General features: G+C 37.3%; 2 protein-coding genes and 1 pseudogene across 2 annotated transcripts; 2 read left to right on the plus strand and 1 right to left on the minus strand.

The window, feature by feature from the left end:
• The first annotated feature begins 591 nt into the window (after positions 1-591).
• On the plus strand, positions 592-9,461 carry LOC140557393 (cytochrome P450 2J2-like). Its single transcript, XM_072681789.1, has 9 exons — positions 592-820; positions 1,178-1,340; positions 1,849-1,998; positions 2,091-2,248; positions 5,582-5,758; positions 5,879-6,020; positions 7,496-7,683; positions 7,805-7,946; positions 8,998-9,461. The coding sequence occupies exons 1-9, from the start codon at positions 638-640 to the stop codon at positions 9,171-9,173; spliced, it is 1,479 nt and encodes a 492-aa protein (XP_072537890.1). The 5' UTR covers positions 592-637; the 3' UTR covers positions 9,174-9,461.
• Positions 9,462-10,583: 1,122 nt separating this feature from the next.
• LOC140557400 (cytochrome P450 2J2-like) lies at positions 10,584-16,786 on the minus strand (annotated as a pseudogene).
• Positions 16,787-17,381: 595 nt separating this feature from the next.
• LOC140557408 (cytochrome P450 2J2-like) lies at positions 17,382-27,072 on the plus strand. Its single transcript, XM_072681814.1, has 9 exons — positions 17,382-17,586; positions 20,018-20,180; positions 20,724-20,873; positions 22,598-22,755; positions 23,561-23,737; positions 23,862-24,003; positions 25,504-25,691; positions 25,774-25,915; positions 26,001-27,072. The coding sequence occupies exons 1-9, from the start codon at positions 17,407-17,409 to the stop codon at positions 26,174-26,176; spliced, it is 1,476 nt and encodes a 491-aa protein (XP_072537915.1). The 5' UTR covers positions 17,382-17,406; the 3' UTR covers positions 26,177-27,072.
• Positions 27,073-27,943: the final 871 nt, after the last annotated feature.

The following is a 27,943-nucleotide window of genomic DNA, read 5'->3' on the forward strand; positions in this document are numbered from 1 at the left end:
GATCTTCAGTTACTGGAACCATTTGGTTAAAGTTATTGCTACTCAAGGTGGTCATTCAAATTACTGAAAACAATGGTTCACTTTTTTTTACATATTTCTACAACTTTAATGTTAGGTCATTTCTATCAGTAACTACATGTAAAAACTACAAAGTTGATGTTTATTCAACCTTTTAACTCAGGCGAGTGAGGAAAGAAAGTGCACATATAGGAGTTTGACCTGCAGTCATACAGTAGTAAATGGCTTCAATTCAATTTCAATTAACAATCAGCTGCAAAAAATCTGTAAAAAGCTAATCTCACAATGCTGCACTAGCACCAGCAACCAGTCAATAACCCTGAGCTACATTCTATCTAGTGACTTTTTAATTGACTTCTGTTTAACTTCTTAAACACTTTTTACAAAGAAAAGTTGTCTGTGCTCTTTGAAAAAAAACTATTAGTTTTCATAATTCATATCATGTGCTAAAATAGATGGAAATGACAAAATGACTTTGAGAAAAACAAAGCAAGCGAGTATGTTACACAAGGAATCCGAAGTCTATAGCTCACTCAGATACTTATGTAAGCACACACACAAACACACACACCAGGCACAGCACACATTCTGACCACCAGGATCGTCCCAAACTCCAGCCATGGTCTTGCACAACTTGTTGGAATACTTTGATTTGAAGCGCTGGCTGATCTTCTTTTTTCTTTTCCTTCTGCTAGTTGATATCATCAGGAATAAGAATCCGCCAAATTTCCCACCAGGTCCCTGGCGCCCACCTTTCGTAGGAAATATCTTAACTGGAGTTGACTACAAATCCATAGACAAGGTGAGCGAAACATATACAACATATATATAAGATTTTTTTATTTTGAGCACTGGTATTATTTAAATCATGCCTAGCCTTGTGTGTTTGCATTTTAATATCTAGTTTCATTCCAATGAATTATATAATGTTTTACTGTAATTACCATAACCCCCTCCCAGAGGAAGGTTTTATTGTTTAAATGTTGATCTTTCATTTTTCGGGTAGCAGGTGACTTGATGCTAAAGTTTATTATTCCATCTGATCCCATTATTGACAAACTACAGTGATAAGATCTTCTTTTTATTTTTCCTTCCTCTGGGCTGCTACTGTTTAAAAGTCAAACACAGCTCTTTTACAGTCATTTCTATTGTGTTTCAGCTCCACAAACAGTATGGGGATGTGTTCAGTGTGAGATGGGGCAGTAACAAAACTGTGTTCATTTGTGGATACAAAATGATGAAGGAGGCTCTTGTCACTCAGTTGGACAGCTTTGTTGAGCGCCCTGTTATCCCCTTGTTTGACAAAATCTATAAAGGGCGTGGTAAGTGCAAACAACATTTACCAGCTTCTGCCTAAGAGACATTTTTCAGGTTATAAATCATCAAAAAAAACAACCGTTGCCTGGAGTGGAGTACTGGGATTGACATCCTTAGCTAGGTCTCCCAAAAGCATCTTGGAATTTTAAATAATGCAATCTTAAAATTAAAGATATATTAAGATGCTAGAAAGGATTTTTAAGCAATGCCACAGAAGAAACAATTTGTGAAGAACCTTTACATTATGTGGAGGTTTTTTAAGCCTTTAAAATGTTCTTCACATTTCTTTTACAAAATGATTCTTGATGGAACAAAAAGTGGTGGTTCTTTGTCATCGCTGTTACTGGATCTGTAACTATTCTTTATCTTCTTTTAACAATGGAATAAATTAGTGCATTAGGATTATGTAGGTATATTACTATATACCTACATTACTATAGTCTTCTAGTAATAGAACCTGTAGTTAGTGTCCATATTTATATTGGGTTGCACTTCCTCTGCTGTGCTGAAAAGGTGTGTCTCTGAGTAATGGGTATATGTGGAAGATGCAGAGAAAGTTTGTCATCACTCACCTGCGCTACTTTGGTGAGGCAAAGAAAACCCTTGAGCTGAGCATCCAACAGGAGAGTGTCTTCCTGTGTGAAGCTTTTAAAGAAGAAAAGGGTGAGTGATCAGAATAAGCTCTATCAGTTAAAGCAGTGCTGGTTGAACAAGGTTCTGTAACTGATGATGTGTTTTCACTCTTCAACATAAAGGTCCTTTCAACCCCCAGTTCTACCTCAACACTGCTGTATCAAACATCATCTCTGCTCTAGTGTTTGGGCATCGCTTTGACTACCATGATGAACGCTTCCTCAATATCCAGCGCTTGCTTGTTGAAGCTGTCTCACTGGCAGGCTCTTCTCAGGCTAATGTAAGTAATGCAGACAGGTTTTTTGGTACACAATTCACACACAGTTGCTCAATTCATACAGCTACACAGCACCCACATAAGCTTTTCAAAACATTTTTATGTTTGCCTTCTGCATTGCAACCCGCAAACCTGTCCCTTCTGGGTCCCTGGTCAGACACCAGATTGCTTGGCATCCCATGTACCCTGACAACATGTTGCAACAAGAGTTCCACTGTCTCCTTGGCAGATGGAAGCTTTGACAGTGTCATAAACTTGCATGCCTTGGAGAAATGGTCAACAAGGACCAGGATTACCATATTACCTTTGGAAGGTGGTAAGATGGTAATGAAGACCTGGGAGACATGGGACCATGGACCCGAAGTATAGGCAATGGATGGAGGAGAGGGCCTGGGTCACCCCTAGATGGCCTGAAAATGGATAGGCATGTCCCCATGACATGACCCACCCCCTAAAAGCCATGGGAATACACATCCTGCCGTGATCTGTTTTTGTTGGAGAGCCTCCCAGATGGCAGTCTCCAATATCTGTTGAAGTGGAGCCAGAATACGAGGAGCAGGAATAAAGTCCCAGGGATGCCCACTGCCTGGACAGAGCATCTGAGTTAGCCAGTGTGAGTAAAATGCACAGGGTGGAGCTTCTTGGCTGAAGCTAGGCATTGGGAAAGGACAGCCCCCATGCCAACATCCAAGGCATCTACCTCAGTGACAAAAGGTTTCTCCAGACCAGAACTGAAGTACTGGGGGTTGTTTACCATGACTTGAGCTCTCTTAAATGCCTCAAATGCTGTTGGCCTTATCCTGACTGGGTCCATATGTAGCATGCATGTAGCAGCATGTACACCAGAAATCCAGAAATTGCACAGTTGAGGCATAAAACTGATAAACAGGTGGTTCTACAAAGTGAACCAGGGCCTTCCTAAGTACTTCATTTATGAAGCGCTGAATAACCACTGGTGTGTTCATGAGCCCAAAAGGCATTACCCAGTACCCAAAATTGCCCAGTGGGGGTGATGAGTGCTGTCTTCCATCCATCCCCCTGCTTGCATATCAGATTGTAGGCACTGTACAAGTCCAGTTTGGTAAATATGGGGGCTTGCTGTAGTGCCTCAAATGCTGTATACATTAGTGGGAGGGGGTGTCCATCTTTGATGGTGATAGAATTTAGGCAACAGTAGTCCACATGGGGCTAACCATTTTTTGCTCACAAAGAAAAGCTCATCCCCACATGGGAAGATAATGAGTGAACAGAACCCAGTTCTAATGGTTCCATCAAGTAGGTGTCCATGACTGCATTCCAAACAAGTCCAAACAACCATTTCCGTGTAGTGCCCAGGAGGAGGTTAATGGCAGTCACACACCTTGTAGGGAGGCAAAAGGTTGTGCTGTTCTAAACAAGGGAACCCTGGCACTAATTACAGGTGGGGGGCTTGGATTGGATTTAGTGATTTAATCCCATTGTGTGAACTCACCCTCAATGTGATTGGTTGGTGAGTAATAAGTACAGAACCCAAGGACTGACTATAGATGGCCATTATAGGTAGGGGTATGAGCCTGGCTGCCAAGGAGGCATCTAGGAGTTTTAGAGTTTCCTAGGGTAACAGTGCCTTGTTGCTGTTACCTTCTGCTGGTAGGCAGCAGCACTGACTGACCCCTTACAATTAAGAACAATTCCCAGACTTAAATTATTGGAATTATTAAAAAATAACAAAAATGTATTTTTTACATTATTGGAACAATATTTAAAGGATGTGGCAGTGAAGAGGCAGGGTGAGCCGTGGGCACACCTACAATAACTTCAGATTGGAAATAACCATTTATGACTGTGTAGGTTTATGTCAGTTTAATGAAAGGATAATGTACACATGTGGACAAAATTGTTGGTACCCCTCGGTTAATGAAAGAAAAACCCAGAATGGTCACAGAAATAACTTTAATCTGACAAACATAATAAATTCTATGAAAATGAACAAATGAAAATCCGACATTGATTTTGAACCATGCTTCAACAGAATTATTTAAAAAAATAAACTCATAAAACCTGGACAAAAATGATGGTACCCTTAACTTAATATTTTGTTGCACAACCTTTTGAAGCAATCACTGCAATCAAATGATTCCTGTAACTGTGAATAAGACTAGAAGGCCATTTCAGAATAGTCCAATGTTTTCCTCTTAGCCATTATTGTGTGTTTTAGCTGTTTTGGGTCATTATCCTGTTGCAAGACCCATGACCTGCAACTGAGACCAAGCTTTCTGACACTAGGCAGCACATTTTTCTCTAGAATAGTCTTGAGATTTCATTGTACCCTGCACTGATTCAAGACACCTTGTGCCAGATGCAGCAAAGCAGCCCTAGAACATAACAGAGCCTCCTCCATGTTTCACAGTAGGGACAGTGTTCTTTTCTTGATATGCTTCATTTTTACATCTGTGAACATAGAGCTGATGTGCCTTGGCAAAAAGTTCCATCTGTCCATAGGACATTCTCCCAGAAGCTTTGGGGCTTCTCAACAAGTAGTTTGACAAATTTCAGTCTTTTTTATGATTTGTTTTCAACAATGGTGTCCTCCTTGGTTGTCTCCCATCAAACAACGACGAATGATGCAATCTGACACTGATGTTCCTTGACCTTGAAGTTCACCTTTAATCTCTTTAGAAGTTTTTCTGGGCTCTTTTGTTACCATTTGTATTATCCGTCTCTTTGATTTGTCATCAATTTTCCTTCTGCGGCCACGTCAAGTAAGGTTGGCTACAGTCCCATGGATCTTAAATTTCTGAATAATATGTGCAACTGTCACAGGAACATCAAGCTGCTTGGGGATGGTCTTATAACATTTACCTTTAACATGCTTGTAAATAATTTTCTTTCTAATCTCCTGAGACAACTCTTTCCTTCGCTTTCTCTGGTCCATGTTAAGTGTGGTACACACCATGTCACCAAACAGCACAGTGACTAAATGTAGCCCTATATATAGGTCCACTGACTAATTACAAGATTGTAGACACCTGTGAAGCTAATTAGTGGACTAACCTTGAATTAACATGTCCCTTTGGTCACATTATTCAGGGGTACCATCATTTTTATCCAGGCTTGTTTTATGAGTTAATTTTTTTAAATAATTCTGTTGAAGCATGGTTTCATTTGTTCATTTTCATAGAATTTTTATTTGTTATTACTTTTGTCAGATTCAAGTTATTTTTGTTATATTGTGGGTTTTTCCTTCATTAACTGAGGGTTACCAACAATTTTGTCCATGTGTGAAGGTGTCAAGTATCCCTATGAATTGTGCCCTACAGTGTTACAGTGTTTTTTACTACATTTTTTTTCCGGCAGCTGTACAATATCTTCCCTTTCCTCTTTGATTACCTCCATGGGCCACACCAGAAGATGTTCGCAGACTATTTTGCGATCCTCGACTTTGTGAAAGATGAGATCAGAAAGCATAAGGAGAATTTGGATCCATCAGACCTGCGGGACTACATAGATGCTTACCTGGTAGAGATGGAGAAGGTCTGTGTAAGATGTGCAACTGGTAATTTCAATTCAGTGGATCTTCAGTTTTTGTAAAAGACTGGAACATAGCCATATACAACATGAAACGCTTCTGTGTTCTGTGTTTAAAATCTATAGAAAAAGAGTGACCCTGAAGCTGGCTTTGACCTGGACACATTAGCTTGTGCCACGATGGATATGTTTGAGGCTGGGACAGAAACTTTGGCCACTACACTGCGCTGGGCTCTGCTTTTCCTGATGGGATTTCCAGAGATACAGAGTGAGTATCAGGAACCCCATAATATGCAAATGAAGTTTTTTGTCTTCTAATCCTTGTGAACTTAGAACTCACTGATAATTATGGTTTAAAGGTTTACATTTTTATTTATGGCATTTGGCTGACACTCTTATCCAGAGTGATTTACATCTGAATCATGCTACACAGGTTCAAGTTCAAAGTGTATTTGTCAGACATTGTACAACTAATGGTAAAATACTTGGACTGCTTACATGAAAAGAATAACATTATGGAATGTGTGCATGAAATTAAATGTGTTCTGATCTTCATCTAGGTCACAACAATAGACTAAAACAGCACAAAAAATATATATGGTTTCATGTTTTTATTGAACACAACATGCAAACAGTCACAGTGTAGGGTGGAAAACGTATGTGAACCTCTAGACTAATGACTTCTCCAAAAGCTAATTGGAGCCAGGAGTCAACCTGTAGTCTAGTCAATGTTATGAGATTGAGTGTGTTCGTAAAAGCTGCCTTTTAGGAATCCTTAGGTTCACATACTTTTTCCACCCTGCACTGTGAATCTTTACATATTATGTTCAATAAAAAACATCATTCTTTGTGCAGTATTAGTTAAAGCTGTTTTTTGTCTATTGTGGTGACTTAGATGAAGATCAGAACACATTTAATGATCAATTTATGCAGAAATAAGAAAATTTAATTAATAACAAAGGGTTCACATACTTATTCTTCACACATACTTAATCTGGCCCCACTTCCTTCCTGATATTTTCTTCCTTTAATCCTTAGATGAGTAGACAAATTAAGCATTAGGACTTTGCAGCATGGTGGACAGTCTGGCTAGATTATAAAACCCTATTGTTTCACAGGAAAGGAGGTGTTCCCTCCATGTCCACTACAAAACACCAAACAAAGGACTTGTTCTCTTTTAAAGAGGAATGTCATCAAATTTACAATAATTATACACAGCTTAATCATTAACATAAACATTTTCATGTAAAGTTTTGGTGAAAAATGCTCAGTTCTAGAAAATTATAGAGTCTGACTTTTTTTCAACCATTTACAGTGGTTGTTATAGGAACCAGATGATTGAAGCATTTTATTTGCATGTTTAAGTCGCTGATTTAAATTTCTTAACATATCCTAGACACTTTGAAGTTTCTAAATGTTTTTTTTCTTTTGGACATATGGTTTTATTAACCCTTTCTATTAAAAGGAACCTTTACATTGTATATTTAACCACTGCATAGTGAGATTTATTCACACAGAACATTAGAGCTGTGTTTCTCAACTCTAATCCGGATCTGTTCCAAACACACCTGAATCAACTTATCAGCTCATTAACAGGCCCTTTTACTGTTGAGAAACACAGATTTAGACAACTATCTATTGAATTGTTTTATAGGGAATCAAAAGTGGTTCTTATTTGACTTTGATCCAAAGAACCTGATTGACATTTTTAAGAGGGTAAAATGAGGATTGGTATCTGTTCAGAAAAGGTGCAGGCAGAGATTGACTCTGTGATTGGACAGTCACGCCAACCCAACTTGGCTGACAGACCCAACATGCCCTACACTGAAGCGGTCATCCATGAGATACAGAGGAAGGGCAACATTCTGCCCTTGGGTTTTCCCAAAAGAGCCTGTAAAGACATGACACTGGGAGGATACTTCATACCAAAGGTTTGACTTTGATCAATGATGCTTTTTCAGAGAGAAGTTTGTTTAATTTTAGACAAATGTCAATAAAAATCAGGCAGCAATACTTTGACCGAAACTGACCGAAACTGTCTCTCATCATTAGGGCACATCTATGACTACAAACCTGTCATCTGTGCTCAATGACAAAAATGAGTGGGAAACACCAGACACCTTCAACCCAGGACACTTCCTTGATGAACAAGGGCAATTCTGCAAGAGAGACGCCTTCATGCCTTTTTCAGCAGGTGAAACAAATAGACTAATAGATCTCCTACTTGAAAGAGAATGTTGGGCCATGGTATGATGTACATAACTCATATGAAATTGAAGGTCTATAAAGGGTTATTTGCTGTTTTGTCAGATTATAAGGCATACAAGTCTTAAGAGTTCCCTTTAAAAATGTTTTGTAGTTTTTGTTTTTTTTTTGAAGACACAAAAGGACTTTTACAAGAATGGCTGTCTGTTCTGACACATCTAAAGACAATTTGTCATTACGATTTTAATTACAAAATATGACTTTGCAAAGACTGACAATCTTTCAGGGTGTCTATTTGCAAGACTACAAATGTTGTTTTTTTTTTACACCATTTCCCATCATGCTTCTACTGAAGATTTGCAAGAAGAGAAACTGTTGAACAATAGAGCAAAAACAGAAGCAATATTGGCCACAGCTACCTTTGTGTGTGCAGTCGTTTGTTCTGAAAAAAGTGATTCATTACTTCCTGTTTGGTGCTGATTAGAGCTCAGCTATTGGTTAGCTGAGCCAAGACTAAAAACTGACAATATTAAACATTCTTTCTATACCTAGCTACATTTGTTTCACTATACCAAATTTCCAAATGTTTACATATATGTCCTGATCCAAAGTTTCTTTTGACATCAAGGGTTTGAAAAATGAATTTGTCCTTCTTTGCAGCAGTACTGTAACATTGAAACATTGCTTTTAACCGTAGTGAGGTCAGATACTGATGTTGGATTATTAGCTCTTGATCACAGATGCCACTCCCACTCCAAGGTGGCTTTATACCTTCACACTTGGCATTGGGCATAGTGACCCTAGGCTCAGGTGTAGCTGCTCTATTCTGATTAAAATGCTTTTCTTTGCATTTATAGAGGATTATTGATGTGCAATTGGTTTCATTCGTCATAAAATGGTTTACATTCAAGTTGCTGAGCTCATTACATAAAGGGGTGTTTGTTTTTCGGACATATAGTGTATGTTTAATTATGGGTTACTCGCATAATCATATCATTCCATGCATGTTGTCCTGATGCACTGATATTCCTGTTCTGCAGGAAAGAGGGTGTGTCTAGGTGAGCCCCTGGCACGTATGGAGCTCTTCTTGTTTATCACCTTTCTAATGCAGCGCTTCACTTTCTCCCCGGGCCCTGGAGAGGAGCTGAGCCTAAAGGGCCAACTGGGCTTCACTTACACCCCCATGCCTTACTGTATGTGTGTGATCCCACGCTGAGAACCAGAGAGTGGAGGCAGATGATATTCTGATATGTGAGAAACTTTAGTTAACAATAAATATGTGGAATAACAGTTTAAATATATTTGAGCAACTTGAAATGCAACATACATTTGATATAATATTAAACTAAATATGCTATATTTCTAACCAAAGCTGAAGTGTGCCGTGAAAGACTTATGAGCATATGTAAATTGTATCATAATCACACCATTTGTAACCTCTGAATATCATCTTTTTAATGGATGCATGTTAATGAAATATTGTTTTATTAAAATGTTTAATAACTATATGCAAACAATGTGAAGATACATGCTACAGTATGTATATATTGTGTCCTGTAAATGCAAAAATGAGTTTCTTTTGAACTTTTGTTAAAAAGAAAATGTGTCTGCAAAATACTGTATGATGACAGGTCAGTTTCATTTACGGGCTGGTTAACAATGCTGGTAATAACTGTTTTTGCTTATTTACTTATCTAAGGTAATCTGAGATCAGTTCATTTACGTCACACAACACTCATCACACAACATTAGTGAACACACACAAAATAATATATAAAAATAAATAGGTGTTTTAGTAACCTTGATTAATATTGTATTAATTCCACTGTTTTACAAGGATGCTGCTTCTCTCCAGATTGTTTCCATATCTCAAGATCAAACTACATTTAGTCTATGTTTCATGCTGTACACACCATAGTTAGTAGTTAGGTAGTTATGAGTTACCATAATTTACATTTTTGTTTCAGCAGGATTGCTGACAGTGGACAAGCATGCTTATAAACATGGTAGGTCTAAGAAGGTAGGTCAATGTTGGGGTTACCTTAAAATTAGGGTAATATATAGAAATTTGTGTTTAGGACACCTATGCAGTATTCACTTCTTATCTGGTGTTAGAATAATGTGATCTAGGAAATTGAATTCTGCAATGCTGTCCCAAATGCAATCCCAACTAAAGCTGATTTCAGAATTAGGATATTTCTGTAATACAGTTTCACTGCAGAAACAGCACACTCATATTTACCTTCCAATAAAGAAAGTCACATTTCTGTTTTATTACATAAGATATACTAGTAGAGTAATATTTATTACACAAATTATATCATATCAAACAGTATTCAACAACATCTAATCACTACTGATCAGCATTTGAAGAAGTAAGGCTTTAGATTAAACACATCCTCTACGTTTTCTAAAACCAATACAGCTTCTGCAATTGGACTAACATGTAACAATTGAAATTACATTTCATCATTACCGTTGTAACGACCCTGTATGCTTGTTTCACTCAGATAACAAACTGCTAGCTCATATCTCTTAATCTATTTTTTTTTCTATAGTAATTAAGCAGCATGTTTGGTAATGCATATACTGATCACAGGCTTGTGTGCCATTAAAACCCATTTGAAACCCATGCCTACTCCACCGATCAAAGCATGTATTTCATCCTCAGTGCTTCTTATAGACCTGGCTGTATGCCAAAATTTGCTTCAATTACTCCTGCTCCTCAAATAAAAAGGCTTGACCCAAGGGACTTCAACAACAACAAGCAGCTTTGGTTTAGTTAACCACAGTATTGAAACAGCTTTGATAGGGTTGCTAATGACATATTGGTGGCATTGGACTCTAGATACTTGTTTTCCTGGACCTTACTGCCACTTTTGACACAAGGTGCCATGACATTTTGGTCCATCGATTTAAAAATCTGATCACTAATGTTACACATACATCTAGCCTCTCACATGGTATTTTCCAGGGTTAAGTTTGTGGTCTGCTAGTGTTTTATTATCTACTTGATCACTCTTGGCAACATTATCCAGTTCCATTATCCAGACTTCAGTTCCATTGCCTTGCGGATGATCCAGAAAATTCTGTACACATAGAACCTCCCTTGTTAGTTGAGTTCCTGAGGGCCTGGGTGGCCGATACATTTCATTGTGATGAATCAGGATTCTCATTATTTGCATCCTCAGCCACCCTCGATAAACAATGAATGTCCCAGATTTTACTACATCTTCCACTACATTTCCACAATTCAAAATTTCATTAAGACATTATAATTAAGAGGAACTGTGTACGTCCAAGCAAGGTCTGAAAATGAAGAACAGAAAGTAAAAAAAGGAATAACTGACATGCCACCACTTATGACCAAGTCTTTATTTAAGTACTCTACAATGATGCTGAAAAAAAAGATGTTGAATAGATTGTCTACAGCATCTCTGGGGAATGCATCTCTTAATGTTTAGAATAATAATTTTGAAAACCATATAATACTACTGCTACTACCAATACTACTACCACTACCACTTATAATAATAATAATAATAATAATAATAATAATAATAATAATAATAAATCATTATAACTTTGTAAACAAAATGTAGCATAATTCTTTTTCATCATAAATCATAAAGAACTTATTTGAATATTCAAAACAAGACATACACTTTGTTAACTCGTCCCTTTTTTCCTAATTTTTGAAATATACACAAGTGCCAAAAGCCTGCCTAAACTACATCCAACTCAGCGTGGAATTGCACACATCCTGTATGGTCTGGGTGCATAGGTGAAGCCTATCTGGCCCTCTAGGCTCAGCTCCTCCCCTGGGCCGGGCGATAACGTGAAACGTTGAATCAGGGAGGTGAAGAACAAGAAGAGTTCCATACGTGCCAGCTGCTCCCCAAGACATGACCTCCTACCTGTGGAACAATGATTTCAGTGTTTGAGAAATCTATGATCTTCATGTTGATGATGTTAGAAGATAATATTCTCAAGATAACAGATATGGGCAGATACACTGTTTAAAAAATATGGAATATTGCAATACTCCTGGATGTAATATAAGACAACTGTATTTGAAATTGATTTAATAGAAAATCTAATCTAATCTAATCTAAATCATTATATTTATCTACCTTTTTTTACAAACCTCAAAATATTAGTTTCAATTCAATTCAGATTGTGATACAGGCTCAAAATAATAACATCCTGATTTTTAAATTCAATTTTAACTTTCTGATTTAATCTTTGAGAGTTCAAAATGTATCATGGGCACTTAAGCAGGGCTGGCAGCAGGATAAATTAGATGAGGAGGCAAATTAAACAGGAATTAAACTGGAATTGGAGTATATGCCACCTAACATGTGTCTAACATACATTATCAAACAGACAGACAACTGTCTGTAACAGCAATTAGGCAATGAGGCATTAGGCAATGATAAATGATTGTATGCAACAAATATTTATTAGTTAACCTTTTTACCATTGGATGGCCTCAGTAGCGGCACCAGTAATTCTTTATAGTGGGTGTGATTAGATTGCTGAACTAAAAAATAATCTGTTATCTCACCTGCTGAAAATGGCAGAAAGGCTTCTCTCTTGCGGAACTGCCCTTGTTCATCAAGAAAGTGTCCTGGGTTGAAGGTGTCTGGTGTTTCCCACTCGTTTTTATCATTAAGCACAGAAGACAGGTTTGTAGTCACAGTAGTGCCCTAATGATTACAGAGGCAGTTTCATTAGATATCTTTGGTTTCTACCAGTGTTCGGTGGTGGAACTGAAAAGAGACTTGTCAACCTTTTTCAACCCCCCCCAGCCTCCCCCCCAAATAGACTCAATACACATCGGGACATCTGTATGTGCAAAAAGCTCCAACACTGATAAACCAGTCTACTGAATCTTTAACAGCAAATTTCTAACAGTAGTAAAGAACTTATGAGGAACAACTTTACAATCGACTGAGCATCTGGAATCTGATATAACTCTGTGTTCACTCTCTCCAAACAAAGAATTAATATCAAACCTTCGGTATAAAGTATCCTCCCAGTGTTGTATCTCTACAGGCTTTTTTGCTGGCACCCAGGGGCACAACATTGCCCAACCTCTGCATCTCATGAATGACAGCATCAGTGTAGGGCATGTTGGGTCTGTCAGCCAAGCTGGGTTGACGCGATTGTCCAATCACTCTGTCAATCTCTTCCCGCACCTTTTCTGAACAAGTCATCAGCAGGGCTTACATTACCAAATAAATGTACCACAACTGTAAAACAAACAAAAACACAAACAAACAAACAAGAGCAACTCACAATTTCCATGTTGTCCACTACTTACCCTGAATCTCTGGGTATTTCATCATGAAAAGAAGACCCCACCATATTGTTGTGGCAGAAGTTTCACTTCCCGCCTCAAACATGTCCAGTGTGGCCGATACTAATGTGTCAATGGTAAAGCCAGCTTCAGGGTCGCTTTTCTTCTGATGAATTCAAGTAGAGAATCATTATGTTTATTATATGGCTGTATTTAACTGGTTTGACCCCCCCCCCCCCCCACTACATGTAATAAGTACAACAGTGAAGATTTTTGACCTTAAACTGACCTTCTCTATTTCTAGAAGGTAAGCATCAATGTAGTCATGCGGATGTAAAGGATCCAAGTTTTTTCATGTTTTTTGATTTCATCTTTTATGAACTCTAGAATCTTCTTATAGTTGGCAAACATTTTCTGATGAGGTCCTGGCAGGTAATCAAAGAGACGAGGGAATGCATTGTACAGCTACAAAAGAAAGCAGAGAACCAAGAAAAACAGTGAATAAAATGTTTTGGAAGGACTTAAGGACTTAATACCACAAATAATGATCCATTTGGTCATGATCTATTCTACAAATTACTTCTCAAAGATGTGTCTACTGACTTGAGTCTGGGTGAGGCCTGACAAGGTAATGGCTTCAGTGTCCAAGCGCAGAAGGTTCTGAAAGTTTTCATCATGATAGTCAAAGCGATGCCCAAAAACTAGAGAAGAGATGATGTTGGACACAGCATTGTTCAGGCAGAAATGAGGATCAAATGGTCCTGTAAGATGACAAAGGTGTCAGTGTTTGTTCCTACTCTGAAAATTCAGAGCTGATAGATTTATCACTCATGTGAAAAAAATTAGGACACCTAGTGAAAACCTTTGATTTTTATTTTCACATTCATTTTATTGATTTTAGGAGATGGAAGTAATATTAAACAAAACTATTAAAATGTAAGAAATATTAGTAATTCAGAGAAATGTAGTTTTTTTTTGTAAGGACAATGTTAGGACACTTATGTATTACACATTTATTACTAATTTAAAAGGTCTAAAATTTGAATCATGATAATTAGAACATTTCCATTTCAACAGTTGAAAATGAAATACACAAATCTACCACCAGAAAGGGAAACCATCAGGTAGCACAAAACATTTAAACAGATGAATCCAAAGTTTAACTATTTGAACACAGTAATATAAGGTTTGTATGGAGCAAACCAACCCAACCTTTTGAGCACAAAAGCACTTACCAACTGTGAAGCATGGAAGTGGAAATGTTATTCTTCATGATTGTTAGAGAACATGAGTTCTTTATTATATTAAGGGTGCTATATTAGGGCATAGGGTTAACAAAATGATTGCAAACTATTACCAAAATACAATTCTTTAGTTTTATTTCAGTTATATTCAACTTCAACTCTCAATGTGTCAAAAATGTGTTTTCAATATGTAAAAAATACAAATGTTTTCATGGGTTGACCTAATGTTTTCACATTAGATACTAGATACTGATAACAGTAAGATAAGCTAAGGTCTCTAATGAAGCTGTATCAGTTACCTCTTTCGGTTTGGAAAGCATCACACAGAAAGACACTCTCTTGCTGGATACTCAGCTCGAGGCTCCTCTTCCCCTCACTGAAGCCACGAAGGTGTGTGTTGGCAAACTTTCTCTGCATCTTCCACAAGTACCCATTACTCAAAATTAAACCTACAGATTATAGAGAGAATTATTAAGAGATTTATTTTTATGTGATGTACACCAAAAGTATTCACTCGCCTTCGCACACATTTGAATTTGAGTGACATTCCATTCTTAATCCAAACCAAACCCAGACTCGTCCATCAATGCTTTGCATTGAGCTTGGTTTGTACGCAGCTGCTCGCCCATGAAAATCCATTCCACTAAGCTCTCTACACACAGTTCTTGAGCTAATCTGAAGACCACATGAAGTTTGGAGGTCTGTAGCGATTGATTCTGCAGAAAGTTGGCGACCTCTGTGCACAATGCGCCTCAGCATCTGCAGACCCTGCTCTGTCATTTCACGTGGCTACCACTTCATAGCTGAGTTGCTGATGTTTCCATCATTTATTATATTTATTATAATAATTATAATAATTTTATAATAATAATATAATAATAATTTAGTAGCTAAGAAATTTCACGACTGGACTTGTTGCTCGGGAGGCATCCTATCACAGTACCATGCTGGAATCCACTGAGCTCCTGAGAGTGACCCATTCTTTCACAAATGTTTGTAGAAGCAGTCTGCATGCCTAGATGCTTGGTTTTATACACCTGTGGCCATGGAATTGATTGGAACACCTGAATTAATTAATTTTAATGGGTGAGTGAATACTTTTGGCAATATAGTGTGTATGGTCACAAATGAATCTCAGCTACACTGTTTTATTAGAACATCTGGTTGTAGGTTGTTCAATTTCCATTTTTCATTGGAAATAAATAATACGTACTACAGTGTTTTTTTCTATGGTGTATTTTATTCTGAGTGTTCTGTTTCTTACCAAGTCCACTGAGGATTTTATGAAACAGGGGGACAGTGGGACGATCAGCAAAGCTGTCCAGCTGAGTGACAAGAGCTTCCTTTACCATTTTGTAGCCACAGATAAACACTACTTTCTCGCTGCCCCATCTCAGACTGAAAATGTCTCCATACTTCTCAGCAAGCTGAAATAGATGAAAATAGAAAATAGTTGAAGATAGTTCTTAGATAATAAAAGTGAAAAGGCTCATTTGCTCTATTACATATACTCTATTATAAGCAGGCAATGTATAATGTCCTCCATAGCAATGTGAAAGACTGATCGCTGGATATAGGAAGCATTTATTACTGTTTAAAGAGACAATGTGTGTTGGTGTCGTTTTTATGTTATAAAACACTTTTTTATCTTAATAAATCAAATAATATAATATGTTTTGAGTTTTCTTGAATTCAGCCTGTGTTATGTTGTGTTTTGTATGAGGATCAGAAACCATTTAGTAAATATGCAAACATACAGGCAATCAAGAAGAGGCATATTACTTTTTAGACTGTGTATTCTTGGAGCTGATCAACGTAGAAAGCACTGAACTTTATGCTTAGCCTTCAATAAAGGCTCAAAAAAGCATGCATACAAAAGAAGGAGTAGACTGGCTATCGGAATGAGCAGGACTGTGTTCTGTGTTCTAGCATGTGAAACTCTACACTGCCGATTAGTTTTTGTTCTGTAACATTCACAGGCAAACACAAGTAAAATGACATGAATCACTCACCTTATCTATGGTTCTGAAGTCAAGTCCTGTGAAGATATTTCCCACGAAGGGCAGAGGCCAGGGTCCTGGGGGGAACCGGGCTGGATTTTTATTCCTGAAGATATCAATAAGCAACAGGAAAAAGAAAATAGCTAGTAGACAGCAGATAAAGTTCATGCAGTCAAATAAACAGTGGAAGAACATGGCTGGTCTTGACTTTAGAACTGATCTTTTCCAGCAGCAGCATGCAAGTGTGTCTGTGTGTGAAAGTTGAAAGTAAATTTGTTTAAAGTTCTGTGCCTGGCTTGAAGCAGAGGCGATTATGTAAACCCCTCTAAGACTCTCAGGAAAAGGGAAGGGCCTCACAAACATTCTTTTCACTTGTTAATCCCTTGGGAGTATTTAGTAGTTGAACTACTTAATGTTTTTTTGCTAAATGAAACTTTTTTACAACTCTAAGTGTATATTCAGCGTTAGCTTTTACGGTATACTGTTTTGTTTATTTATTTTTTGGGGAGGTGCTGAGGTGGGGGGTTCAAACATATACATGAGGAAATACCACATTCCTGTGCTGTTTTTTTTAGTGCAGGGAACTGAATACAGTGGTTATTAAACTAAAGCTGGCTTATTAAAATACATGAAGCAAAAACTTTCACACAGGCCATAATAGTTGTTAAATAACTCCCCAGTATCTACACAGTTCATAGTACAATTAACATGTAGTTGTTGGTTATCTACTATGTGTCAATATGATACAGGGGCAGGGATATTGGGTCCAGTCCATTTAATTCTAGGAATCCAGAGGGCTTTACATAACCCCTTTTACATAACTCTTAATGAACAAACCTGTGCAGACACTCTCACTCACAGACAAAAAACAAACTTACCAAAAGGATTTCCCAAAGCTCAGCCATGATTTTACAAGTTTTACTGGACCTAGACTATAAGAGCTGGTTGATAGGACTTTTTCTTTTCTTGCTGTTGATTGACATCATCAGAAATAAAAATCCACCCAGATTTCCACCAGGACCCCGTCCTCTGCCCTTTGTGGGAAATATCTTCACAGGACTTGACTTCAAATCCATAGACAAGGTAGGTGATCCACACTTTCTCATTTTCCAAGTAGCTTGGGGATTAGAAGTGAAAAATTAAGATAATAAAAAACCTAATTATTAGTTTGTTGCCATCTCACCTGACATGCCACTGTATATCTATTATTAACTCTACGTTATATGTAAATGACTGTCTATTTAATGTAACTCTATGCCTAACCCTAATGCTAACATTAACCTAAACTTTGAATTTGACCTTAAACCTACCCCTAAAAGGGTAAGGTAAGGGTTAGGGTCAGGTGCAAGGTTGCATTCAATAAACAGTCATTTACATTCCATTTAGAGTTTAGTTGCATTTAATAGGCATCAAAGTAAAGTGATTCTGTTCTAACGTAAAGCTTATGTTACTGTTACTATTTTATTTTATGTTATTATTTTCATATGTTCAGAATTTGCTGGATAGAGAAAAAACTAGTGGATTGTTGGGCACCCCGGGTCAAAGTTTCTGCAAACAAAATATGTATCTATGAATGAGTTACTGTGAACAGCTAAAAGAGTAAAAGATAGTCTGATTTCCAAAAGGCATTACGCCAAAGATAAAGCATTTAATATATTAATCAACAATAATTTTTAAAACTAACTTCTACTGTTTTGAAACAATGAAAAAAAGAAAAGGCCATAAAATCTCTGAAACCCTGCATGGTCAGTACTTAGTAGCACCCCCAAGTATCACAGCTTGTAAATGTCTTTTAGCTTTTATTTCTTATTTGGGGCATCCATTTTTCATATTGTTCACATAATCTTCATGTCACAGTTCTACAGTAAATTCCTCAATACATTTTTTATTCTTAATTTCTAACTGAAGATTAATGAAGGAATTTGTTAGCTGTTTGCAAAGAGAGTCTAAATCAAATAATTTGAGCTCTTTACATATTATTTTTCACTTCATAAACACTGCTGATATGCTATTTTTCATGACTCTAGTTGTTAAGGTCTAAACAAAATAACAGAAAACAGTGTGCATGACTATTCACCCCTCTAAACTCAGTCCTTTGTAGAGACACATTTTGCGGCAATTAAAGCTGCAAGCTGCTTTGGATAAGTCTCTATGAGCTTGCCATATCTTACCTCTGGAATTATTGCCCATTCCTCAAGGCAAAACTGCTCCAGCTCCTTCAAGTTAGACAGTTTCAGTTCTTCAATTCTGACCACAGATTCTCAATTGGATCAAGGTCTGGGCTTTGACTAGGCCATTCCAATACATTTACATGATTCCCCGTAAAACATTTAAGTGTTGCTTTAGCAGTATGCTTTGGGTCATTGTCCTGTTGGAGGGTGAACCTCCATCCCAGTCTCAAATCAGTGGCAGGCCGAAACAGATTTTGCACAAGAATATCCCTGTATTTAGCATCATCCATCTTCCCAGACTTGAACCAGTTTCCCAGTCCCTGCTGCTGAAAAACATCGACACAGCATAATGCTCCCACCACCATGTTTCATTGTGGGAATGGTGTTCTTGGGGTAATGAGATGTGTTGGTTTTGCGCCAGACATAGCGTTTACCTTGGTGGCCAAAAAGTTCTATTCTTTAAAGACTCCAAACGAGCTTTCCTATTTTTGTCTGTAAGTAAAAAAATTTTCTGGCCACTCTCCAATGAAGCCCATCTCTATGGAGTGTACGGCTTATTGTGATCATATGGACAGATACTCCTCTTTGCAAAGACTGCTTCATGGTTAATTGCATTTACATTTACGGCATCCAGAGCAACTTATAATGTAACTCGCATTACAGAGGTGGGCTAATGTAGTTAGGAGTCTTGCCCAGGGACTCTTATTGGTGTAGCATAGTCACCCAGACTGGGAATCAAACCCTGGTCTCCCACATGGTGTAATAGCTCACTGGCTGGTATTGGTTTTATCTGTTGTGCCACACCAACCACAGGTAATTGGGCAGAGGGTTTTTGGTGGGTGGCTCTCTCTTGGCAGGTTTGTTGTGGTACCATGTTCTTTTCATTTAATGTTAATGCATTTTTTAATGTAACCTATTCTTCCCTCTACTAGTAAAAGCCATAGCACAAACAACCACAACTTTTGCATGCCGTTCTTACAGTTCATGTTTTCACTTTAAGACACTTTAAAAAATACACTCATCCTGATTCAATGTTAAAATTAATGTTATTTGTTTAAAATGTATTATTATTTTTTGGAAATCTTACAATTACAAATACATTATGTACTTAATAAATTATTCACAGCAACACAAATGTTGACCAGGGGTATGCCACTGTACATAACCTATATATATATATATATATATATATATATATATATATATATATATATATATATATATATATATCAAAGGAAGAAAATGTATGTAATAATGTTTCTCCCCTCAATTGTTTACAACAAAATTCATAAAATACATTTTTGTAGGTATGTTAATCTCATAAGAATTATTTTGTGGCCCAGCTTGCTGAGGAGTATGGGGAGGTTTTTAGTCTAAGACTGGGCAGTGAGAAAGCAGTGTTTATTTCTGGATACAAAATGGTGAAGGAGGCCCTCATCACTCAGCTGGACAGCTTTGTTGACCGACCTGTTCTTCCCCTGTTTCACAAAATCTTCAGAGGACTCGGTAAGTAACGGCATAAGAACATTGTATGCATAAGTGTATAAAAATAATTGTGTAAGGGTATAAAAATAAAATTTCAGATAAAATCAGTCCTCAGTTATATTACAAAAATGTTTTTGCTCATTACATAACTAATGTTTTTTTGTAAATTACTTTTATAATGTTTGGGTGACAGGATTGTTGTGATTGGTTCATCATGGACTTTTTGGACTTTTTTGGCTGCTATTTTTTTGCTTCTGCTTATGTTCGTTTTCGAAAGGTATTTTACAAAACAGTAACACTTTTGCTCAAGAATGGACTCTGCGTTCTGTATGCAAAAATTGTATACTTTGGCCATCTGACATTGTCTTGTAGTTGACTTATGAATTTTGTTCACAAATAAGCCCTTCTGGCAAATACCATGAAATTGTACTAGCTTTAATGCAATCTGTTTATCAAGTTTACCAGCATTTAGGCTCCAAAAAGCATTCCTGTTAAATTTCTAGTAAATAAGTGAAAGAGGCTACAGACCAAGGAAGTACACTGATACTTTGATATGTTATGAAGGCGTAGGTCTCAGTAGTGGATACCTGTGGAAGATGCAGAGGAAGTTTGCCAACACACACCTGCGACATTTTGGTGAGGCAAAGAAGAACCTTGAGCTGAGTATTCAACAGGAGAGCGTCTTCCTGTGTCAGGCTTTCAAAGATGAAAAAGGTGAGTGGTCTGTCCGGGGTTCTCGAGTGGTGCAGCTTTCTAAGGTTTCACTCCATTGCCAAGAGTTTGGCAAGTTTGGATACTAACAATGCCACAGTCAGTTAAGGCCAGAAGTTTAAGAGAGCATAACTGGCCCTGCCTCTTCTCATTCAGCCTGGAGCTAAATAATCGAAGGTGACTTAGCTCACTTAACAGAACTTGGAGATTAGTGCTCAATGGCAAGTGCAATGAACAGTGTACTGACATGGTGTGAGCAGCAGCTTACAAAGGTAATTAGTGGCAAAAGTACAAACTAAAGAAGCATCTAAATACCCGGTGGTCTGTGGTTCGCAATATTTCATGTACATTTACGTTTACATTTAAGGCATTTAGCAGACGCTCTTATCCAGAGCAACTTACAAAAGTGCTTTACATATTGTTACCGCCGTACAAAACAACTCATATCCTACATGTTAAAACAACTTTTCTAACATCCAATGGAACTCTTTTGGTTCATTCTTTATGATATTTCTACAGAATGTGAAGAATAACTGACCGATTCCCCTAGTGTCAAAAAATAAAAACAGTAAAAATTGAGACACAAGGACAGTGACAAAAATATGTAAATATACAATCCTATGTATACAGGGGTGCTTGAAAGTTTGTGAACCCTTGTGATATTTTCTATATTTAACCCCTAAAAGTAGATAAGGAAAATCAAATCAAACTAATAAGACAAGAAAATGTGGTCTTGGTCATGATATTAGCCACGTTTAATGTCCACCATCAGGAGAACACTGAACAACTGTGGTGTGAATAGCAGGGTTGCAAGCAGAAAGCTGCTGCTCTCTAAAAAGAACATTACTGCCCTTCTGCAGTTTGCTAAAGTTTACATGGACATAGCAGAAGGCTATTGGAACAATGTTTTGTGGACAAATGTGACAAAAAAAAATTGGTTGAAATGATAAATTATTTTTGGAGAAAACACTGCATTCCAGCATAAAAACCTTATACCATCTGTGAAACATGGTGATGGTGGTATCATGCTTTGGGCCTGCTTTGCTGCATCTGGACCAGGATGGCTTGCCATCATTGATGAAGCAATAAATTCATAATTATACCTGCTAATTCTAAAGGGAATTGTTAGAACATCTGTCTGTGATCTGAATCTCAAGATAACATGGGTCGTTCTACCAAAGAATGGCTAAAGAAGAGTAAAATTATTGTTTTGGAATGGCCAAATCAAAATTAATCATCTTGCATGTTTAAGGTGGTAGCAAATTTGTGGCACTGGATGAGGATGATTGGACAATACATATCTGTGGAGTGTGTGACAGGATTCTTAGATTGAGAAGAGGTCATACAGTTCAGTGGAAAATGGGTGGAAAAGGATTTATGACATTTGGGCATGCCAAAGGCCATAGTGTGAAGGAAGAAGCTGAATTTACAGGCGTATCAAAGCAAATGTATATGGGTCTACCACCAGTAGCAGAAATCCCAGTCTACCAAATCCCAATTTCATCAGCATTGTGTCCGAAAAACAAAATTGATGAACAGGGACAGCAGGTTTTACCTCGTGAATGAAAATCGCTCCTAGCAGTTAAGGTCCTTCCCAACCAATTTCTGAAAGAACACTCTGCCCCGTCCGTTTCATTTTTCAATACACAGAGCTATCCAAAGAATGATTTTATATACTTATCTAAAGAATGTCTGTAATGTATTTGTAATGCTTTCTTTCCACACAGGCGCCTTCAACCCTCTGTTCTACTTGAACAATGCAGTCTCAAACATCATCTCTGCTCTAGTATTTGGACATCGCTTTGAATACCATGATGAGCGTTTCCTTAATATCTTACGTTTGGACACTGAAGCCATATTATTGGCTGGCTCTGCTCAGACTCAGGTTAGTAGCGAGAATCTCTCATGTTCTTAAAGACAATTTTAGTTAATTGCTTTACAAAAGTTTAGAATTATAAAACTTTATATTACAGCATAGAAAGTTTCATTAATGTAGTGTAAAATATTATTACAGTTATTCTATATAATAAAAAAAACTCTAACTAATTGAATTCAACATTTGAAGTACTTTTAATCTACATGCTGCTATGGGACAATTTGAATCAATTTGTCTGTATTACATCTGAAACTAAACTGCAGTAAATGCTTCCATTCATATACTGCATTTTTACCAATCCTTATTTCTTTTGTTGTCCTGTTCTTGTGTCCTGCTTAGTTAGTGTTCTGCTTTTATTGTCCTGTGTAGATATCTAGACACTGCCCTGTGTAGATATTGTCTTTATTGTCTTTATTCTCTTTATTGTCCTGTATGTAATGTATGTACATGTGTTGCATCACCTATTTGTAATCTAGTCCTAGTCCTATAATCTTGTGGTCATAACTGATTAACCTCTGGGTTATGTGGCATGAAATATTTTGTATCATTTAGCATTTTTTAAAAGAACAGTTTTCCTAAATGTTAAAAGAAAATTAACGCTGGTTGTTCTGAATGACATTAAATGTACAGTATATTATGAGTAATGTGTTAGATATGAAGTCTTTATAAATATTTATTTAACAATTACATATAAGAAATAATGGAAAATATATTTTTACTAAAGAATACAATTGTCCCATTGGCGTCAAATACTGACTTTATTAATATTTATTATCTTTTTTCCATCCTCTCATGTCTTTGTTTTCTTCTGTAGCTATACAATGCCTTCCCTCGTCTCTTTGATTATCTTCCTGGCCCTCACCAGAAGTTTTTTGCGAACTATAAAACGATTCTAGAGTTTCTAAAAGATGAAATAAGAAAGCACCAGGAAGACTTCGATCCTTTAGAACCACGAGACTATATAGATGCTTACCTGCTTGAAATGGAGAAGGTGTGTTTATGATATCATATGTCATATTAGCAATACCACTTTTTTTGTAGAATGTGTGTCTGTTTCTTTCTCACTGGGTGAAGCTTCAAATACCCAACAACACTTCTCTGTTTGAATCTTTTAGAAAAACAGTGATCCTGAGGCTGGCTTTAACATTGAGACATTAGTCATAACCACTCTGGACATGTTTGAGGCAGGGACTGAAACAGCAGCCACTACATTGCGTTGGGGTCTTCTCTATATGATGAAATACCCAGAGATACAGAGTAAGTACATACAGGGTGCAAACCATTGTAAACCTGCTTAGATTTAGATTTATTTGTTTCTACTCTGAGTAATGACATGATTGGCTACAAAATAATATACATTACTTTCAATTTACATCATATATTGCATTGAGTAATTCAATTGTGTACATTTGCCTTTTTCAGTTTGTTTTGATGCTACAATAAAGATCAAAACATAAAGGGTTAATTTCCTTTCCGCAAAATATGCACAATACCTTTTCGCCAAACTCATTGCCCTTCAAAGTTCCTTGCAATTCCCCAACAAAAAGCATCACCTTCCACCCGCTTCTCTTGTTGAGAGTCGTGAAGGTAGCAGGTAGCTGAGGTAACTGCTAATCCTTTCAATTGATCCTTGGGTGCCTCCAGGAGGCTCCTCACAATTGGATGGAGCAATGGCTACTCCAAGCCTACTTCCTCATAGAGGGTATGCTCCAGCACCCTGGAGATAAACCCAATTCTTGCCACTTGTACTGCTTTAAACATCCAACCTAAATGGCACATACCTAATGGCAAGCACTAGTACAGGGACATAATTGCCTGAAGTGCCTGTGTCAAGGTATTCCATCTTATGCTTCTTATGTGATCTTATTCATTAACCACTTGTGAAATATCAGCCATGTTAAGAGGTTCCTGCTAAGTGTTTCTTCCTCTACTCAATGAAATCACCAGGAAAGGTCAACACTTCCCCATACTTTCTTGAAGCTGCCAGACTAAAGTCCTATTCCCCTCTCATAAACTCTAAGCTAATAAGTGATATACATTTTGCTAGAACATCATTGAAGCTGTCCAAAACTGAACTCCTGTGCATCGAATCCCTAAGCACTGAATCTACTTTACCACCAAGTTGTGATCAGTTGCCAGCTCTGAATTTCTTTATCCAAATGTTTAAAACAAAAGGCCTCAAATCAAGTCAAATAATCACAAAATGATTGACTGTGGGCCCAAGGTGCACTGGCATTTGTTACTAAGAATCATTGACTTCAGATATGGGATGCCATTCCTTTTGAAACTCCAATACACTACCCTTCACATGCCTCGCGCCAACCCCTACTCTTTACCTTTCTGGTAGTGATACTACAATATGACTCCATGTTTCCTTTTTGGGGTAAGCCTGACCAGATGTTTGCAGACAGAGCAAATAGAGTAAACTTAGTCATTCTCGTACCTTTCATAGAGGTTTCTTGTTTGCTTAGCCTCTTTAGCTTGTTTTAGGTCCTCTGTCAGTCTCTTAGGAATTCTGTTGATTTGTTGTTCATAACAGAATTACAGCACATGGACAAAATGACCTTCCACATGAAACCTGGCAGAATGGTTTACATTAAGCCATTCATGCTTCAATCGAGGCAAGTGTACAAAATGTGTGCATTTTGCCACTGAATGGAGCTTTATGGAAGTGGGGCCAGATTTTTTTTTTCTTAATAAGAAATAATGGCATTTTTTTATAAATATGAAGTATAACTGTTGTGTTTTTTTATGCAGAACAAGTACAGGAAGAGATTGATAGAGTGATTGGACAGTCACGTCAACCCTGCTTGTCTGACAAACCCAACATGCCCTACACTGAAGCTGTAGTTCATGAGATACAAAGAGCAGGCAATGTTGTTCCTCTGGGTTTCCCCAAAAAAGCCAGCAAAGATACAACACTGGGAGGATACTTCATACCAAAGGTTTGACATTAATTAGTAAAGAAAGTGGTACTGGATGCTTGAATGGCATGGTTGCTAATAAACTTCTCTTCCTCACTATTAGGGCACTACTGTGACTACAAATCTGTCATCTGTCCTTAATGATAAGAACGAGTGGAAAACACCTGACTCCTTCAACCCAGGACACTTCTTGGATGATCAGGGACAATTCCGCAAGAGAGAAGCTTTTCTGCCCTTTTCAGCAGGTGAAACATAATCGCAAACACAACACTTCCCTGTTTATTTCCATTTGAATGCTTCTTCTGATTCACTGAAATCACTGTCTCACAGGTAGGAGAGTGTGTGTAGGGGAATCTCTGGCACGAATGGAGATTTTCTTGTTCTTCACCTCCCTGCTGCAGCACTTTACATTCTCCCCTGGCCCAGGAGTGGAGCTAAGCCTAGAGGGCCAGATGGGTTTCACATATGCACCAAGCCCCTACCGTATGTGTGTAAATCCACGATGACCCAGTATAAGTGGAAGTTATAAAATCTGCTTTTAGAATATAAAAGGTTGGTCTTCTAATGGTATGAGACTACATTAGAAGGAACAATGGCATACACACTCTCTCTCTCACACAAATTCATGTGAAAAAGGTTTTCTTTTATATTAAGAAAACCTTTGCTAAAATAACTTCCTATAGACCATTTTAAACAAATATTCACGAGCATAGGAAATTACATATCTGTTCCAGCCTAATGTAAACAGCATTCAAAACATTGGAAAGTAGCCAAAGCCACTTTACCGTATTTGTGACATGTTGGTTGAATTGATGACAGAATGGGACGGCTGGGTACCTACTCGCAACAGACAGGGCATTTAAGCCTTCTCTTACACATTGTTCCACAGTAACTGCTGCAACATGACTGCAAACTTCACCTAATCTAACATGCAAACCCCAAGGTCAATACGAGCTGCTACTGACGTTAAATTCCTTTCAAAGGATTTGGCAAATATACAATGTTAGGAGACTCACACAGTATGCACTGGTCATTTTATCAGCTGAATATTTAAAATACTGCTACCAAAAACTGCTAAGGAGCATTACCTTTGCAATTGTTTACATAATTGAAACAGTCTAAAATGGTTTATCAACTGGGAGAAAGTTTTTTCCTACTCCTCCATGCATAATGCTTTCAGCTTTAGTTTTTAGACAGATGGTCTAATTTTTTTCCTTATGCGCCCTCTTTACTGCAGAAAAGCAGCCCCAAAACCATTTCAAGCTCCATTCTTCACAGTTGAAATGGGTTCTTGTGTTCAAATGCCATGTCTGGGTTATTATCTTAAAATGCATTCTTTGTTCTCCATGTACAAGAGACTTATATACATTAAACACTGAGGTCAAACCAGTCACATTACGAATGTCCATGTCTTGTTTTTAAGTTGTAAATAAGATTTTTTTTCCCACCAAATGTTTTATATATAAACATCTTGCTGTTTATCTTTGGGAAAGTCCTGGCTACTTTCAACCAGCCAAGTTTTACAGCATGCACTATATCCTAAAGTTATGTGGGAAGACCAATACTGTGGCAGAGTATCTGCTTCTCAGAAGAAAGTTCAGATCTGCACATTGTGTGCATTTACTGGATTTAGTTGAAATCCTCCCAATAAAGCTTAAATGCTACCACAAACATTAGAAGATGAAGAGAACATAGTAGTTATATTTAAAGGACAACAACAACAACAACAAAAAAAAAAAATAGCTAAACCTCATGTTTTTTTCCTGCCTCAGAGGATCAACATATCAGGCTTTGGACTGTCCAAATGTGAAAGTGTAAGGGTGTAAAAATCCATTTTCATATGAATTTTTTAGGTAATAAATCAAATATGTCTTCATCTATTACTCATGAATATCTATAGCGACTATATAGATATTCTACAGTATATCTGTATCTATAACTGTATCTGAAAACAGAATTTTAAACTTTAAGCTGGTTATAGGGCCTCTTTAATTTTCTGACATCCAAGTATTAAATCTGTTCTCAATTATGCATTTAAGTTTTGACCAAAGAGCTATTTTGATTTGTATAATTTGTATAATTATTTTATTTATTCTTTTTTTATTCCATTCTGGTCATTTGTATGCAGAGCTCTTGATACTGTTGACTGGTGTATTATCAATCCAGTCATAGCCAATTAGCAGTTTCTTCAAACTTTGCCTCTCTGTAACTTTCTTCACGAGTTTTGTGAGATGGCCTGGTCTAGATACACTGTAAAAACAATAACAATAATA

The sequence above is a fragment of the Salminus brasiliensis genome, chromosome 1 (assembly GCF_030463535.1).
Source record: "Salminus brasiliensis chromosome 1, fSalBra1.hap2, whole genome shotgun sequence".
In the NCBI taxonomy this organism is placed as follows: Eukaryota; Metazoa; Chordata; class Actinopteri; order Characiformes; family Bryconidae; genus Salminus; species Salminus brasiliensis.

Coding starts and splice junctions, on each gene's coding strand:
- LOC140557393 (XM_072681789.1), top strand. CDS start 638: ATGGTCTTGCACAACTTGTTGGAATACTTTGATTTGAAGCGCTGGCTG. Junction 5,759..5,878: donor ACCTGGTAGAGATGGAGAAG/GTCTGTGTAAGA, acceptor TAAAATCTATAG/AAAAAGAGTGACCCTGAAGC. Junction 7,947..8,997: donor CTTCATGCCTTTTTCAGCAG/GTGAAACAAATA, acceptor CCTGTTCTGCAG/GAAAGAGGGTGTGTCTAGGT.
- LOC140557408 (XM_072681814.1), top strand. CDS start 17,407: ATGATTTTACAAGTTTTACTGGACCTAGACTATAAGAGCTGGTTGATA. Junction 25,692..25,773: donor GAGGATACTTCATACCAAAG/GTTTGACATTAA, acceptor CCTCACTATTAG/GGCACTACTGTGACTACAAA. Junction 25,916..26,000: donor TTTTCTGCCCTTTTCAGCAG/GTGAAACATAAT, acceptor ACTGTCTCACAG/GTAGGAGAGTGTGTGTAGGG.